Source organism: Macaca mulatta, chromosome 1 (assembly GCF_049350105.2).
Source record: "Macaca mulatta isolate MMU2019108-1 chromosome 1, T2T-MMU8v2.0, whole genome shotgun sequence".
Classification (NCBI taxonomy): Eukaryota; Metazoa; Chordata; class Mammalia; order Primates; family Cercopithecidae; genus Macaca; species Macaca mulatta.
The window spans coordinates 13827777-13844787 of record NC_133406.1 but is presented as its reverse complement, the minus strand read 5'-3'; the positions used below and the strand labels follow the sequence as shown (position 1 = coordinate 13844787).

At 40.3% G+C, this 17011-nt stretch overlaps 1 protein-coding gene across 7 annotated transcripts in view; it reads right to left on the bottom strand.

Annotated features, from left to right (window-relative positions):
- Positions 1 to 17011, bottom strand: part of ARID4B (AT-rich interaction domain 4B) — a 167318-nt gene that overhangs the window by 59745 nt on the left and 90562 nt on the right. For all 7 annotated transcript variants that reach the window (XR_013416007.1, XR_013416006.1, XM_077998447.1 and 4 more), the window contains 4 exons: positions 10661 to 10740; positions 7393 to 7469; positions 5577 to 5731; positions 468 to 540 (listed from right to left, as the gene is read on the bottom strand). Coding sequence is in view for 5 of the 7 variants with exons in the window: in XM_015126853.3 (XP_014982339.1) it covers positions 468 to 540; positions 5577 to 5731; positions 7393 to 7469; positions 10661 to 10740 (385 nt within the window). In the remaining 2 variants the exon portion in view is untranslated. The remainder of the gene's footprint in view (positions 1 to 467; positions 541 to 5576; positions 5732 to 7392; positions 7470 to 10660; positions 10741 to 17011) is intronic.

Sequence of the window (17011 nt, the reverse complement as noted above, 5' to 3'; positions counted from 1 at the left end):
AGATAAACTTAAGAACAACAGTGTTGAGGTTACGGAAGGATTAGTTCATTACCCTAAGTTATTCTTCTTCCTTCAATCCTTGCATGGCCTTAGCAGCTTTTGGCAGATTAAATAAGCTGAGCCAAGGCTCACTCTGAGATTGTCACACTTTCTTCTCTATTTCTGGCCTAATTCCCATTTTGCTACTGTTCTTTAGGGTCCCATGGATAGGTAAGGGGATTGGCAGGATAGGGTAATAAGCGCATTTATGTGTCCATAGCCACAATATCTGTCAAAAAGCTATCAAATTCCTCATTCTACTTGTTACGTGACAGGTGCTATGCTAGGTGTTGGTGATATCAGAGCCAAAAAGACAGCCATAATTACTGATGACATAAAGTTCAGTAAACAAAATTCTATTCTTATTTTTAGGATACTAATTATATGTCCAAAACTTACCACGTTAAGGATAAATAAAAAATACTCACCTCTGTCCTCCATAAATTTGTACAACTGCTGAAGAAAGTTCTCCCTTTCTTCTGGAAATGGTTCTATTTCTTCCTAATTTTAATCACAGAAGAATATTATTTTCTTCAATTAAGCATTTTAATAAAACAAGCAGACTTCTTACCAACAGCAAAGACTAGAGTTCGTTAAAATACTTCAAAAGCTTTTTACCTAATCAAAATTATTCTTTTAACACTAAGCTGTTCAAAACCAGGTAAGTCTAGACATTTTATGTTTTATAGAGGAATATGTCTTAAAAAGTATCTCAACAGTTAGAATCCCCACAGTAAAAACTCCCATATGAGAAAAGGGACTCGCAAGATTGTTCGTGTTTGTTTTTAACCATATCAGAGATCTATTTTTCAAATCAGGGTCACAGGTTCAAGAATACCTACTCTCAACTTATGCAAAACTGGGTCAGGGTTAAACACCAAAACTAACTCTATTATTGCTCCTCAAGGAACTATAAAAGTATGGGTCCCATCAGCTGTAAGTGCAAGTATCCTTCATTTTATGCAGCCCCACTGTATATACTTCAAGCTTACATAATCAGTAAAGTGGGGAACAAACTTGATCTACAATACCTGAAGATTCAGACTTAGAGAAATCTTCAAGTAATAAAATAGTTCCCTGATTTATCAATTACAAGGGAGGGACTAGCTTCTTGCTGCTGTGGCCAACGGCTGTGGCAGCAGGAAGCTGGTCCTGAAGCAACCTGCAAGGAGCATGGTAGTAGGTAAGACTGAGGAACTCATCAATTCAATGACTTTCATCCATTCAACAAACACTTGAGCACCTGTAAGTGTAGGCATTATGCTAGGTGCTAAATCAAATAAAAGAAAAATAAGCTATGGAGCCTGCCATTACAGAACATGATTAGGAGTAACTGCAGAGAAAATGATTCCAAACATACAGCTAGGCTTTACAGTTACTCTGGCTTAAATATACATATTTGTAATAGTAAAAGTTAGGATATTCAACTGGTAATCTAAATAAATCAAAATATAGCATTTTTAAATTTGGAAAATCATGTGCCTAATGCCACTGCTTTAGCGAGATTGTCTTTTTACTTTAAAAGCCAGTACATGAAAGAAAGGTATTTTTTTTTAAAGCCCATGTTGATAAACTATTAGGTTTAAATAAATAATAAAAATAAATGACAACCATTAATTTGCTAATGATGAATCTGTATTTCTCAATTTAAACACACTCCATACATTCAGGTTTTGGTAAGGAGATCAAATTCAAATCTAAAGACACCTATTTTCTAGATGTTATCTTAAATGTTCCCATGGTATAATATTTAACTTTAATAAACAGCCCAATTTATTTCTATTCCAAAAACGTTTAAGGTAAGCTTTTAACTCAAGAAAATGTTTACACTATACTGCAGATTTGCTTTTACAAAAACACTTGTGAAAACACTAAGCACCAAAAGGTTTGGTAGCTATTTATCATTTGTTATATTTTACACACTATGACAGACACTCTAAGTATGAATACGAATAAGACAGCATTCCTAACTTTAAGGAACTTACAAATTTGTGGGGGAGAAAAAATAGACAACAAATATAAAACAAAAATATGTATAAGGAACAGTAGTAGGGTTTTTTGTTCGTTTGGTTGGTTTTTGAGACAAAGTCTTGCTCTGTCGCCCAGGCTGGAGTGCAGTGGTGTGATCTTGGCTCACTGCAACCTCCGATTCCTGGGTTCAAGCAATTCTGCTGCCTCAGCCTCCCGAGTAGCTGGGATAACAGGTACCTGCCACCACGCCCAGCTAATTTTTTATTTTTTATTTTTTAGACGGAGTCTTGCTCTGTCACCCAGGCTGGAGTGCAGTGGCGTGATCGCCGCTCACTGCAAGCTCCACCTCCCGGGTTCACACCATTCTCCTGCCTCAGTCCCCTGAGTAGCTGGGAGAACAGGCATCCACCACCATGCCCAGCTAATTTTTTTGTATTTTTAGTAAAAGACAGGGTTTCACCGTGTTAGCCAGGATGGTCTCGATCTCCTGACCTCAGGTGATCTGCCCACCTTGGTCTACCAAAGTGCTGGGATTACAGGCATGAGCCACCACACCCGGCTACACCCAGCTCATTTTTGTATTTTTAGTGGAGATGGGGTTTCACCATGTTGGCCAGACTGGTCTCAAACTCCTGACTTCAGGTGATCTGCTCGCGTCAGCTTCCCAAAGTGCTGGGATTACAGGCGTGAGCCACCGTGCCCAGCCAGGAGCAGTAGTAGTTTAGACTAGCAAATGAAGTGATGTTTTCCTGAGGTGACAGAGGTGATGGTTCACAGGTTTCTCTTTACAGAGATGGCACCTAAGTAGGGTTCTGAAAACTGAACAGGAATATGCCATGCTGACTAAGGAAGGAGGGGAAGGAAAAGGTGGTGCCTACAGAGGTACTAGTGTATGCAAAAGGAGGAGCAGCAATATATGTAATTTCACATTGCTATAGCATAAAGTTCAATAAAGGGCATAGAAAGAGAAATGATGAGAAAAAATTGAGGCAGGAATTAGACTATAAAGGAGATTCTATATGAAAGCTTAACTTTTACAGTGACAAAAAGCTACTCAGGAGGTTTTTAGCAGCAAGGGAATGATTGCTCATTTTAGCAATTTAAATAGAAAGCAGTCAGGGAGAAGACTGAAGCAGGGAAATTTCTACATTACACACTGTCATTACAGATCACTATACCCTAAAATATAACCTCCAAAACAATCTCATTTCATTAACAGTTTACTACAGTTAAAAGGCAGAATTTCTTTTTTTTTTTTTTTTGAGACGAAGTCTCGCTCTGTCGCCCAAACTGGAGCGCAGTGGCCGGATCTCAGCTCACTGCAAGCTCCACCTTTCGGGTTTATGCCATTCTCCTGCCTCAGCCTCCCGAGTAGCTGGGACTACAGGCGCCCGCCACCTCGCCCGGCTAGTTTTTTTTTTTTTTGTATTTTTTAGTAGAGACGGGGTTTCACCAGGTTAGCCAGGATGGTCTCAATCTCCTCACCTTGTGATCCGCCCGTCTCGGCCTCCCAAAGTGCTGGGATTACAGGCTTGAGCCACAGCGCCCAGCCAAAAGGCAGAATTTCATAACTTATCTAAAATACCACATACTGACAAATAAATTTACTAAACACATTAAATACATTTCATTTCATGGTCAAATATAGTAGCCTTCACTATCTGCACCACTCATTAACTTTTATGAAGCTGTTCAGCAAACCATTAAAGAGTACCTTGTCACTGCCAGACCTACAGCACCAGTTACAATAAAATCCAAAATTTGAGCTCTTTGATCCACATACAACCAGATGTCTTATTTATGATCTCATTAGAACTATCTACCCATTTGTCTTAGATAAAATGATTCAAGATTCTCTGAATCAAAGAGATATTGATCTTTACTTTTCTGCTTTTTCTTCTTTTTTTTTTTTTGAGACAGGGTCTCACACTGTCACCTGGGCGGGAGTGCAATGGCGCGATCTCGGCTCCCTGCAACCTCCACCTCCCGGGTTCAAGCAGTTCTACTGCCTCAGCCTCCCGACTAGCTGGGATTACAGGTGTCCACCACCACACCTGGCTAATTATTTTGTATTTTTAGTAGACACGGGGTTTCACCATGTTGCTAAGCTGGCCTTGAACTCCTGATCTCGTGATCTGCCCATCTCGGCCTCACAAAGTGCTAGGATTACTCATCCCACCATGAGCCACAGCGCCCCGCCTGATTTTTCTTTTAAATATTAAATGAAAGATGTATTTTATAGTTTTTTGGGTAAATCAATAAAATATGGAGATGTAAACATTTCTTCTTTTTTTTTTTTTTTTTTTTTTTGAGACAGAGTCTTGCTCTGTCGCCCAGGCTGGGGTGCAGTGGCCGGATCTCAGCTCACTGCAAGCTCCGCCTCCCGGGTTTAGACCATTCTCCTGCCTCAGCCTCCCGAGTAGCTGGGACTACAGGCGCCCGCCACCTCGCCCAGCTACTTTTTTGTATTTTTTAGTAGAGACGGGGTTTCACCGTGTTAGCCAGGATGGTCTCGATCTCCTGACCTCGTGATCCGCCCGTCTCGGCCTCCCAAAGTGCTGGGATTACAGGCTTGAGCCACCGCGCCCGGCCGATGTAAACATTTCATGAGGTGACAGCTGTCTACATGGTAATAAAAAGCATTTTAAAGTATTAGGTAAGTAGGTTTGTTTTTTTTTTTTTTAAATAAGACAGGTTCTCGCTCTGTCACCCAGGATGTAGGGCAATGGTCAATTCACGGCTCATTGCAACCTCCACCTCCAAGGCTCAGACCATCCTCCCAACACAGCCTCCTCAGTAGCTGGGGCTACAGGAGTGCGCTGACATGCCCTGCTAATTATTTTTATTTTTGTTGAGATGGGGTTTTACCATGTTGCCCAGTCTGGTCTCGAACTCCTGAGTTCAAGCGAGCCGCCTGCTTTGGCCTCCCAAAGTGCTGGGATTATGGTTGTGAGGCACTGTGCCTGGCCTAGGTGGATACTTTTTTTTTTTTTTTTTTGAGATGGAGTCTCACTCTGTCACCCAGGCTGGAGTGCAGTGGCTCGATCTCGGCTCACTGCAAGCTCTGCCTCCCGAGTTTATGCCATTCTCCTACCTCAGCCTTCCGAGTAGCTGGGACTACAGGCGCTCGCCACCATGCCCGTATAATTTTTTGTATTTTTAGTAGAGACGGGGTTTCACCATGTTAGCCAGGATGGTCTCGATCTCCTGACCTCGTGATCCACCTGCCTTGGCCTCCCAAAGTGCTGGGATTACAGGTGTGAGCCACCGCACCTGGCCTGGTAGATACTTTCTTAATCATCTCATAAACCAAAAGCATGGGAAGACTAAGACACCTTTTTGAGGTTATTAGGATAATCAGACTTAATATTTTTAATTTCACAAGGTCATACATCTAAAGTAACCAAGTAAACTACCTGATTATGAGTATCACAAATACAAGATTATGAAATATTTCTCATACTAAAAATACTTATCTGATTAATGACTTAATACCAAATCCTAACCCACAAGGGAAACCCAACTGTTATTTATAATTTTAAAAGGTATCAGCTGTTTTCACTTACCTCTTCTTCACTGCTATTATCCTCCTTTTCTTTTTCATCATCTTCCTCCTCCTCTTCTTCCTCTGCTTCACTGCTAGAGCTATCTTCTTTCAATTCAGTCTTCCAGTTAGCAGGAATAGTTCTACTTTTGTGAAATTCAAGTGCCTGTTCAAAGGCTGGAAACAGACCATAAGCTATGTGAACTGAAGAAATTAAGACAACTGTTTTCTCAAAAAGTATTAAACACAATAAAGAAACAAAAACTACTGTGCCAATACCACCATTTATTGTTTGCTATGTACCAGAAACTGTGTTAAGTGCTTTTAAATGTAGCAATATATTTAATCCTATCCATCCTATGCATTAGGTAGTCATTTTATAGATGGCAAAACTGCCACCATTGGAAGATTACTTAAGTTCAAATAAATTAAAGAAGAGCAGTTTTATTCTTTTAAACAAAGATTAAGCTTCACTAGTAAAAACCTTTAATACAGGAAATCATGTAATATCTTATGCAATACACAATTATCAAACAGTATTAATACCAGGCACAGAGCCATTAAAATAAATATACAATACCTGAAAATTGACCACACATGATTTTTACATTTTCAGTTAAACTTCAATTAAAACTATGGTAAGAATTACCTTCAACTAAAATTAGCTAGACATGATTATTCTCATTTTACAATATATGGGAATAAATTATATACCAAAAAATCTTGATGATTTTAACCAATCTACATAGCATATTACTGAATTCAAGGAATAAAGACAAAGAGAAGACAACTATTTACAGTGCCAAAAACCAAGTGACAGATGCAATTACCAAATACTCCTCAAATAAAACTACTGGAGCCTTGTGGTTAAGGATGTACATTCATTAGTGAGAAATACCAAACCAAAATTACTTTGATTCCTCAGCCAGGCGTGATGGCTCATGCCTGTAATCCCAAAGGCGGGCGGACTGCCTGAGCTCAGGAGTTCAAGCCTGGTGAAACTCTGTCTCTACTAAACACACAAAAATTAGGTGGGCATAGTGGTGGGCACCTATAGTCCCAGCTACTTGGGAGACTGAAGCAGGACAATCTCTTGAACCCGGGAGGTAGAGGTTGCACCAAGCTGAGATTGTACCACTGCACTGCAGCCTGGGCGACAGAACAAGACTCTGTCTCAAAAAAAAAAAAAAAACAACCAAAGTTACTTTGATTCCTTTCTTCTACCATTCCCAGAAACCAGTATTTTATTTACCAGGCAAAAACCAGATTATAGCAATAGCTGACTACATAGTTCTCTCCCATGATTCTAGATTATTATGTCTGACTATAAGCTAAAAAAAAAAAAGGAAAAAAAAGGAAACTTATGGCTGGGTATAGCGGCTCATGCCTGTAATTCTAACACTTTGGGAGGCCAAGGCGGGTGGACTGCCTGAGCTCAGGAGTTCGAAACCAGCCTGGACAACACGGTGAAACCCCATCTCTACTAAAATAACAAAAAATTAGCCGAGCATGACGGCATGTGCCTTAGTCCCAGTTACTCAGGAGGCTGAGGCAACAGAATTGCTTGAACCTGGGAGGCAGAGGTTGCAGTGAGCCGAGATTGCGCCACACTCCAGCCTGGGCGACAGAGCAAGACTCTGTCTCCAGAAAAAAAAAAAAAAGGAAATTTATAACACAGAAGACACATGGGTTTATAAAAATAAAGGTCACAAGGAACCAAATATAACCATAAGAACGTAATTTTAAAAAAAATTTTAAAGAGCAAAAAAAAATTTAATCTTCAAAAACACTTTAGCAGTTTTTACAGTACTTGTAATTTATTCCAAGATTATCCTTACCTTGTTTTAATACAGCATCAGGCTTTGGTGCAGTGTCACTAGTAATTTCATGGACATCTTTTCTTGGAACTGAAGTACTATATATTATTTTTCATTACAAAAGAAGAAAAAAACCCAAAATATGACTAAGATTAATTAAGAATCCAGATGATTACATATCACAGAAAGATACTGAAAATATGAGAATGTTGACATTTACAATAAAAGTGATTGCACAGAGTAGCAAGTCAAAAATAACATAAAAGACAGGATGTTAAAATATGTAATCATCTACAGAAGGATCCTACCATAAGAGATACTTTATAAACACCAATGTGTTCCCAAATACCAGAGTCCCCTGCCTAAATGCAACACTGAAAATTATTTTGATTTTTTTGTTGTTGTTGTTGTTGTTTTGGTTTTTTTTTGAGACAGGGTCTCACTCTGTCATCCAGACTAGAGTGCAGTGGCACAATCTTGGCTCACCACAATCTCTACTTCCACCTCCCAGGCTCAAGCGGATTCTCCTGCCTCAGCCTCCCGAGTAGCTGGGATTACAGGCACATGCCACTACCACCCGACTAATTTTTGTATTTTTAGTAAAGACGGGGTTTCACCATGTTGGACAGGTTGGTCTTGAACTCCTGACCTCAACTGATACACCCACCTTGGCCTCCCAAAGTGCTGGGATGATAGGCATGAGCCACCATGCCCAGCCAAAAATGATTTATGGCAATATAATAAAATATTTGGGGCCAGGCATGGTGATTCATGCCTGTAATCCCAACACTTTGGGAGGTCAAGGTGGGAGGACTGCTTCATGCCAAAGTTCAAGACCAGGATGGGTAACATAGTGAGACCCAGTCTCCACAGACAAACTAAAAAAGTAAGAAAAGAATTAGCCAGGAATGGTGGCATGTGCCTGTAGTCCCAGCTACTCAGGAGGCTGAGGCAGGGAGCTGAGCTGAAAACCCAGTGCAGGGTTACAGTAAGCTACGATCGTGCCACTGCACTCTAGAGTAGGCAACAGAGCAAGATCCCATCTCTTAAAAAAAAGGTTGAGCTGGGCGCAGTGGTTCACACCTGTAAACCCAGCACTTTGCGAAACCGAGGCAGGTGGATCACATGGGGTCAGGAGTTCAAAATACAAAAATACAAAATTAGCTGGGCATGGTGGTGCATGCCTGTAGTCCCACCTACTCGAGAAGTTGAGGTACGAGAATCGCTTGAACGAGGCAGAGGTTGCAGTGAGCTGAGATTGCGCCATTGCACTCCAGCCTGGGCAACAAGAGTGAAACTCCGTTATCAAAAAAAGTAAATAAAATAAAATAAATAAATAAAGGTTGGACACAGTGGCTCACAACTGTAATCCCAACACTTTGGGGGGCCAAAGTGGGCAGATCACTTGAGCTCAGGAGTTCAAGAACAGCCTAGGCAATATGGCAAAAAAAACCTACAAAAATTTGCCGAGCATGGTGGCACACACCTGTAGTTCTAGCTACTTGGGAGGTTGCCAGAATACTACAGTTGCAGTTGCCATACTGTACATCAGATCCTGTACGTTTCATTCATCTTACAAATAAAAGTTTGTGTCCTTTTACTAACGTTTTCCCATTTTCCCTACCCCCCAATAATTTAATATCAAGTCAGTATTCAATTTCAGTGCTCAAATTCCTCCGATTATCTCAATTTTGTTAAAGTGGGTTCTACATATTGTTTTTTGTTGTTGTTGTTTTTTTGAGATGGAGTCTTGTTCTTGTCACCCAGGCTAGAGCACAGTGGCATTATTTCTGCTCACTGCACCCTCCATCTCCCAGGTTCAAGTGATTTTCCTGCCTCAGACTCCTGAGTAGCTGGGATTACAGGTGCCCACCACCATGCCTGGCTAATTTTGTATTTTTAGTAGAGACAGAGTTTCGCCATGTTGGCCAGGCTGGTCTGGAACTCCTGACCTCATGATCCGCCTGCTCAGGCCTCCCAAAGTGCTGGGATTACAGGCATGAGCCACCGTGCCCAGCCTACATACTGTTTTTGAAGCTAACTTTTCAGACTGGGTGTAGAGGCTCACGGCTGTAATCTCAGCACTTTGGGAGGCCAGGACATGTGGATTGCTTGAGCTGAGGAGTTCGAGACCAGCCTAGCCAACATGGTGAAACCCTATCGCTACAAAAAAATACAAAAATAGCCAGGTGTAGTCCCAGCTACTCAAGAGAAGTTGAGGTGAAGGATCACCTGAGCCCAAAGGGTCATGGCTGCAGTGAGCCGTGATCATGTCACTGCACTCCAGCCTGGGTGAAAGAGTGAGACCCTCACCAAAAAAAAAATAATAAATAAAATTAATTAATTAAAGATAAAAATACCTTTCCTGAACTTGAAAATTCAAACACCAAATCTTAAAACATAACGACCTTTTCAAGGTATTTACACCCAATATAATTATGTATAAAATATCTGGCTTCTCTAGTCATATAATTCTTAAAGAAAAATAAATCATTTTTTTAACCCTTACCATCCATATACAAGTAACCCATTTTAATCCTCAGACTACTGAAAAAGTTGAATATTATCTAACAGGTATCACTACAACCATTAGACATAACTAGTAGAAGAATCAGAAATTCCTAATTAGACCATCAAGAACAAACCCTAAGGAAATAATGTCAATAAATACATCAATAGGCCGGGCGCGATGGCTCACGCCTATAATCCCAGCACTTTGGGAGGCTGAGGTGGGCAGATCACGAGGTCAGGAGTTCGAGACCAGCCTGGACAACACAGTGAAACCCCATCTCTACTAAAAATATAAAAATTAGCCAGGTGTGGTGGCATGCGCCTGTAGTCCCAGTTACTCAGGAGGCTGAGGCAGGAGAATCGCTTGAACCCAGGAGGCGGAGGTTGCAGTGAGTGGAAATTGCACCACTGCACTCCAGCCTAGGTGTCAGAGTGAGACTCCGTCTCAAAAAAACAAAACAAAACAAAAAAATCAATAAAGTAATAAATACGCTAGATATCGCAAATTTGCCTCAAATAACCAGCGATTATGTGGACAAATGTTGACAAATTAAACAGTACTGAGTGTCTAGTTTGGAAAAGATTACCAAAATGAGCAAGGAAAAACATACTACAAGACAACAACACATTAAGATAATATGAAAAACAGTCACTCTGAAACATTCTATATGATGAAAAATAAAAGCCTAAGGTAACTAATCAATCATTTAACATCCTAATTTAAAATAACAGCATATATTTATAAACTGGTTTTTCAAACCAAGTAAATTATACTTACAATTTTCCATCTTTGAAAGATCGAACAAGAATATTGTCCTTTTTTACAGCAATCTCATCACTACAATCAGGACAAACCACCTTTTAAGAAAAAGGGTGAAGCTATTATAACTAAAAGAACTCATAGTTATGTAAGTACCTACTATTTAAATCCTTTTAAAAAGTGTAAGCTTGAAGTTGAAAAACTAATTTTAGTTTGAGGGTAAACAGGTACACACATGGGAGCACACACAAGTAATTTTAAATTGGTATCCTACATCCTTCCAGCTGCCTGGATAATCTAGATTTTTTTTTTTTGGCATAGACACAGCATTGAAAGCAAAAGTACAGCTATGACTAGGATGAAGCTGTGGACGAAGTTCTAGTCAGAAATAGAAAAAAGATAGAGCTAGATCCTTATCTGAAGGGATACATCATGGCTAAGAGAAAAACAATGGTCCAGAATTTCCAGAGCCTTGTAGGCCATATTAATTCTTAGGATAACATCTAACATCTTTGTTGAAAGAATCTGAAACCAGACAATGTCATAATAGATTTTCCTTTTAAAAATCTACTTTGGCTGCTATGAAGAAAATGGACCATGCAAAGGCAACTGTGCAGAGACTAAGCTATTGTGATCATCTGAGTAAGAGGTAGTGGCTTGGATGTAAAGTGGTGGCAATGGGAAATTAAAGGGATGAGAAATATCCAAGATAATAAGGGAAGTAGAAAGATGAACAAGAAGAGGACGCTTAGTTTTCTGCTTTGTGCAAATAGGTAGATGATAGGGTTATTCACTGTGAAAGAAAAACAACAAAAAAGGGCCAAGTTTGTGCAAGAGGGAAGGGATAAGAAGAGGAGTTTTGGGACTATTAAAAGTTTTAGGTGGGGCCGGGCGCGGTGGCTCACGCCTGTAATCCCAGCACTTTGGGAGGCTGAGGCGGGCGGATCACAAGGTCAGGAGATCGAGACCACGGTGAAACCCCGTCTCTACTAAAAATACAAAAAATTAGCCGGGCGCGGTTGTGGGCGCCTGTAGTCCCAGCTACTCGGAAGGCTGAGGCAGGAGAATGGCGTGAACCCGGGAGGCGGAGCTTGCAGTGAGCCGAGATCGCGCCACTGCACTCCAGCCTGGGCGACAGAGCGAGACTCCGTCTCAAAAAAAAAAAAAAAAAAGTTTTAGGTGGCTAAAAGACATCCAAATGAAGATAGTGAACAGAAAAATCAGGTCTGGAGCAGAGCGTAGAGGACTGGACTCAAGGATATTAATTTGAGAGTCCACAGACTGAATATCGGGGTCTAAAACTTGGGGCTTGTGAGCCAAATCCACTCATTACTTTTCTCTGATGAGCTAAGGATTTTGAAAACTGCACATGTGATAGCTTTGGCCAGTGATGACACTGGTGTATGAGTAAGTGGGCTCACTGTCCAGTTCTACCACAGGAATGACAACACGCATTTTATCCCATTCACCCATGTATGTTATTTTCTTGGTCACTTTGATTATCTCTTTGTTATCTCTGCAAGTGAAGCTTTAAAAGGGGATGAGATCACCCTAAAGAAAATACAGCAATACATTCTGAATCCTGAATTACAGCTTGAAAGGGTGATTAGAAGTGGAGAACTTGGTGAAAAAAACTGAAAAGCAGAACTGCATCAGCCATGGCATCTAAGATTTCCCCCTCTTAAAATGAAATTGGATAATAAAATAAAAAATTGAGACTGGAGAATAAGTCTCAATTAGGATTAAACAATACTACTTGTATTAATAAGCTCAGCACAGTCCTAGTAAGGGTAAATACTCAGTGCATGGTAGTTATTTATAAAATGTTCCTGGGACTATGCAGTTGTTTCCTTTTTCTTTTTCTTCTTTTTTTTTTTTTTTTTTTTTTTTTTTGAGACAAGGTCTCACTGTGCAGTGGCATGATCACGACTCAATGCAAACTCAACCTCCCAGGGTTCAATCGATCCTCCCACCTCAGTCTCCCAAGTAGCTGGGACTATAGGCACAGGCCACCAAACCCAGTTAACTATTTTCTTAGGATGTTATTAAAACACTTTGAATTTACTCGATTTATAAAAATAATTTAAAAATTAGAAACACAAATATTATTTTGTGATTATATCAAGATTGGTCAATTTAGAACATAATTTTTCAGTCTAGTTACCAAAAATTATCCATCACTGTCCAACGGATCTCAATTTTGGGAGGGGATAACATACATCAATAATTCTAAGAATTTAAAAACAAAAATGAAATAGTTGACTAAACAGATTATTAACATTTCAATATTAAAAATCCTTATATATTTTTATTTTCATCAAAGAAATTATTTAGCGATTATGGTGTGAGAAGCTTAAAGTAATAACACAAAATACTAACATTAAAAAATTTAATGTTCATATTGAGAAAAAGACTTAGAAAACAGGTGTGTGTGTGTGTGTGTGTGTGTGTGTGTGTGTGTGTGTGTGTTTGAGATGGGGTCTTGCTGTCACTTAGGCCGGAGTGCTATGGCATGGTCTCAGCTCACTGCAACCTCCACCTCCCATGTTCAAGCAATTCTCCTGCCTCAGCCTCCCAAGTAGCTGGGATTACAGGTGCCCGCCACCATGCTCGGCTAATTTTTGTACTTTAGTAAAGACGGGGTTTCACCATGTTTGCCAGGCCGGTCTCGAACTCCTGACATCAAGTGATCAGCCTGCCTCGGCCTCCCAAAGTGCTGGGATTACAGGCGTGAGCCGCCGCACCTGGCCCGCAAAACAGTTTTATAAAATATAAAACTTGCTCTGTCACCCAGGTTGGAATGCAGCAGTGTGATCTCAGATCACTGCAGCCTCTGCCTCCCAGGTTCAAGCGATTCTCCTGCCTCAGCCTCCAAAGTAGCTGGGACTACAAGCACGTGCCACCATGCCCTGCAAATTTTTTTATTTTTAGTAGAGAAGGGGTTTCATTATGTTGGCCAGGCTGGTCTTGAACTCCTGACCTCAGGTGATCTGCCTGCCTCGGTCTCCCAAAGTGCTGGGACTGCAGGTGTGAGCCACCGCAGCTGGCCTTAAAACATACTTTCAAAAGAAATTCTCACAAAGAATCCTAGGGCTTTAGGAAGAAATAAATAATCGCATACACAGACGCTTTTTTTCAGCTTAATAATTAACCCAAAGTGTGGCAACTTACTTAACTCTGCTAATACTCAGTTTCCTTATCTCCAAATGGGGATAAATAATAATACCTATTTAATAATAAGTGCTAGCACACTCCCCATACATACAGGTATCCACTGAATGTTGGATGGATACACACGAAGGTACAAAGGTATAATAAAATATTTATATTTATTAAAACAAATAATTGTCCTCATTTTTCATTATCACTACAAGAGCTGACATTTACTGGATACTTAATTTGTGCCCAACACTGAACTAAGCAGTGGAGATAAAGAAAGAAAACATGTTCACTAAAAAGGGTAAATGGACATCACAAGTAGAAAACAGTACAAACAAAGATAGTTCTGTTTCTTTTTCATCTGAGAACATGGTTACCTAGTTTAGCATAAAAACCACAAATATACAAAAGAGTTTATATATATTATGGACATAAGTTTTCACACAAATACATATAAACAAAGAATAGTGTTTTAATCCCATTTCTAAGTTTCTGCAATTGTTAGTCAATGAGCAGGAAAATGAGAGAATGAGAATAAAGAGTTAGCAGATTCTCAACCACAAATTGTTGAGAAAAGTTTATTAATCATCACCGGGCACTGTGGCTCACGCCTGTAATCCCAACACTTTGGGAAGCTGAGGCGGGCAGATCACCTGAGGTCAGGAGTTGGAGACAAGTCTGACCAACCTGGAGAAACCCCGTCTCTACTAAAAATACAAAATTAGCCAGGCGTGGTGGCTTGTAATACCAGCTACTCGGGAAGGCTGAGGCTGGAGAACCACTTGAACCTGGGAGGCAGAGGTTGCAGTGAGCCGAGATTGCGCCATTGCACTCTAGCCTGGGCAACAAGAAAGAAACTCCATCTCAAAAGAAAAAAAAAAAGAAAAGTTTATTGATCACAAGAACAAAAAACCTCTACACCACTAAATGAGTCTATCCTTGTAAAATATTTTGAACAGAACTTGGTATATGACAAATGCATACTTAACAAGTATCTGTTAGTCTTGAGAACACAAAAATTTTATTAAATGTCATTAACAGAAGGGAAAAAAGCATTAGAGGATAATTTGGCTAATTATTTGTAGTAAGGAAGTGAGAACATACAAAACAGAGACAGAATAATTTTTGACCCATTCTGTCTCTCGATATTTTGAGAACAAATTACTTGTCACACAAGAGGAGAACAGTACTTTCAAAGTGTCTTTTGTTTATCAGTGGATCTTAAGTTTATAGCTTATTAAATATGAAGTTGGGGGAGGACATATTTGTAAAAGATGCGGGCTGGCCTCAGTAGCCACCATCTGTAATTCTAGCACTCTGAGAGGCCAAGGTGGGAGGGTCACTTGAATCCAGGAGTTCAAGACTAGCCTAGGCAGCATAGGGAGACCTCATATTTACAAAGTATTTAAAAATTAGCCAGGTGTGGTGGTCTCCACCTGTAGTGTGAGCTACTCAGGAGGCTGAGGTGGGAGAACTGCTTGAGCCCAGGAGGTCAAGGCCGCAGTGAGCCAGGATCGCACCACTGCACTCTAACCTGGGTAACAGAGTAAGCCTCTGTCTCCACGAAAAACAAAAAAGTGGATCTCACTGTTTAATACAAATGACTCAATAGTCTTCAGATAAAATCATCATAGGACAATTCAGACATATCAAAATTTTAAAGAGTTCAAGATAATTCCTTCTTTGTTTCTTTTCTTTTTTTTTTTTGAGAGGAAGTCTTGCTCTGTCGCCCACACTGGAGTGCAGTGGCGTGATCTTGGCTCACGCAACCTCCACCTCCTGGGTTCAAGCGATTCTCCTGCCTCAGCCTCCTGAGTACCTGGGATTACAGGCGTGTACCACCACACCCAGCTAATTTTTTTGTATTTTTAGTAGAGACGGGGTTTTCCCTGTTGGCCAGGCTGGTCTCGAACCCTGACCTCAGGGGATCTGCCCACTGTGGCCTCCCAAAGTGCTAGGATTACAGGTGTCAGCCACCGCACCCCAGCCAAGATAATTCTTTTTTTTTTTTTTTGGTGATGGAGTCTGGCTCTGTCACCCAGGCTGGAGTGCAGTGGCCAGATCTCAGCTCACTGCAAGCTCCGCCTCCCGGGTTCACACCGTTCTCCTGCCTCAGTCTCCCGAGTAGCTGGGACTACAGGCGCCCGCCACCTCGCCCGGCTAGTTTTTTTGTATTTTTAGTAGAGACGGGGTTTCACCATGATAGCCAGGATGGTCTCGTTCTCCTGACCTTGTGATCCGCCCATCTCGGCCTCCCAAAGTGCTGGGATTACAGGCTTGAGCCACCATGCCCGGCCCAAGATAATTCTTAAGACATATTGATTATTAACTTCAGTCTCCTACTTGAAATTTAAAAGCTTAAGTGACTTATCCAATTATATCCTGTCCAGAAAAAAATGCATTCTTATTGCCACAGAATTAAATCTTCATTAAAGTATGATATAGAGCTAATTATTAATTGAACCTCTATTTACTTTAAGAGCTACAAATTATTTTGTCTACCAAAAGATTATTTGAAAAGCAGCCTAGTTATGTCTGTGAAAGATGTTAGTATATGTTCCCTTCGTAAAAGTCAAAGAAAATGGTCTATACATGGCCCTTTCAACTTGCTAAAGCTAGTGGTTATGAAAAACAGAGAGATAAAAAACTCAAAAGGCTTTCTGTCATCTGTCTCAACAGTTTGAAATACAGGAACCTGGGACAATCACGAGGATACTCCTGATAATAAATCCTGAGTACCTCCTCAGAATCACAACAAGGCAATGTGAGAAAACAAGGGAAAAATGCAAAATATTCAACATGGAATCTAAGGAGTTGCAATCTTTTGGAGAGAAAAACATTAAAAAGTAGGTAGAATTAAAAATCTACTGTAGAGAAAATTGAAGAGTGGAGTAACATATAACTGCAGTCATGATTATATAGGGAGTACCCAAAAGGCAAGATTAAGATCAAGGATGGAAACACCCTGACTCATTAAGTATGAAGAAAATGTCTAGTTATCCTTGTCAACCAATGAAGATTCTGTTGTTCTTTTGCAATCTAGACCCACATGGACTTAGGAGCTTTAAAAGTTTGCACCATGAATTTTCGACAGAGAGAGAGAGAGAGAATTAAACTTCCACACGGCTAAACCTCTAAGATTATCAAGATTTTGCCTTTCCTGAATGACTTCAAGAGTTCTTTGTATTCAAAGACAACATTAAAAGTAAG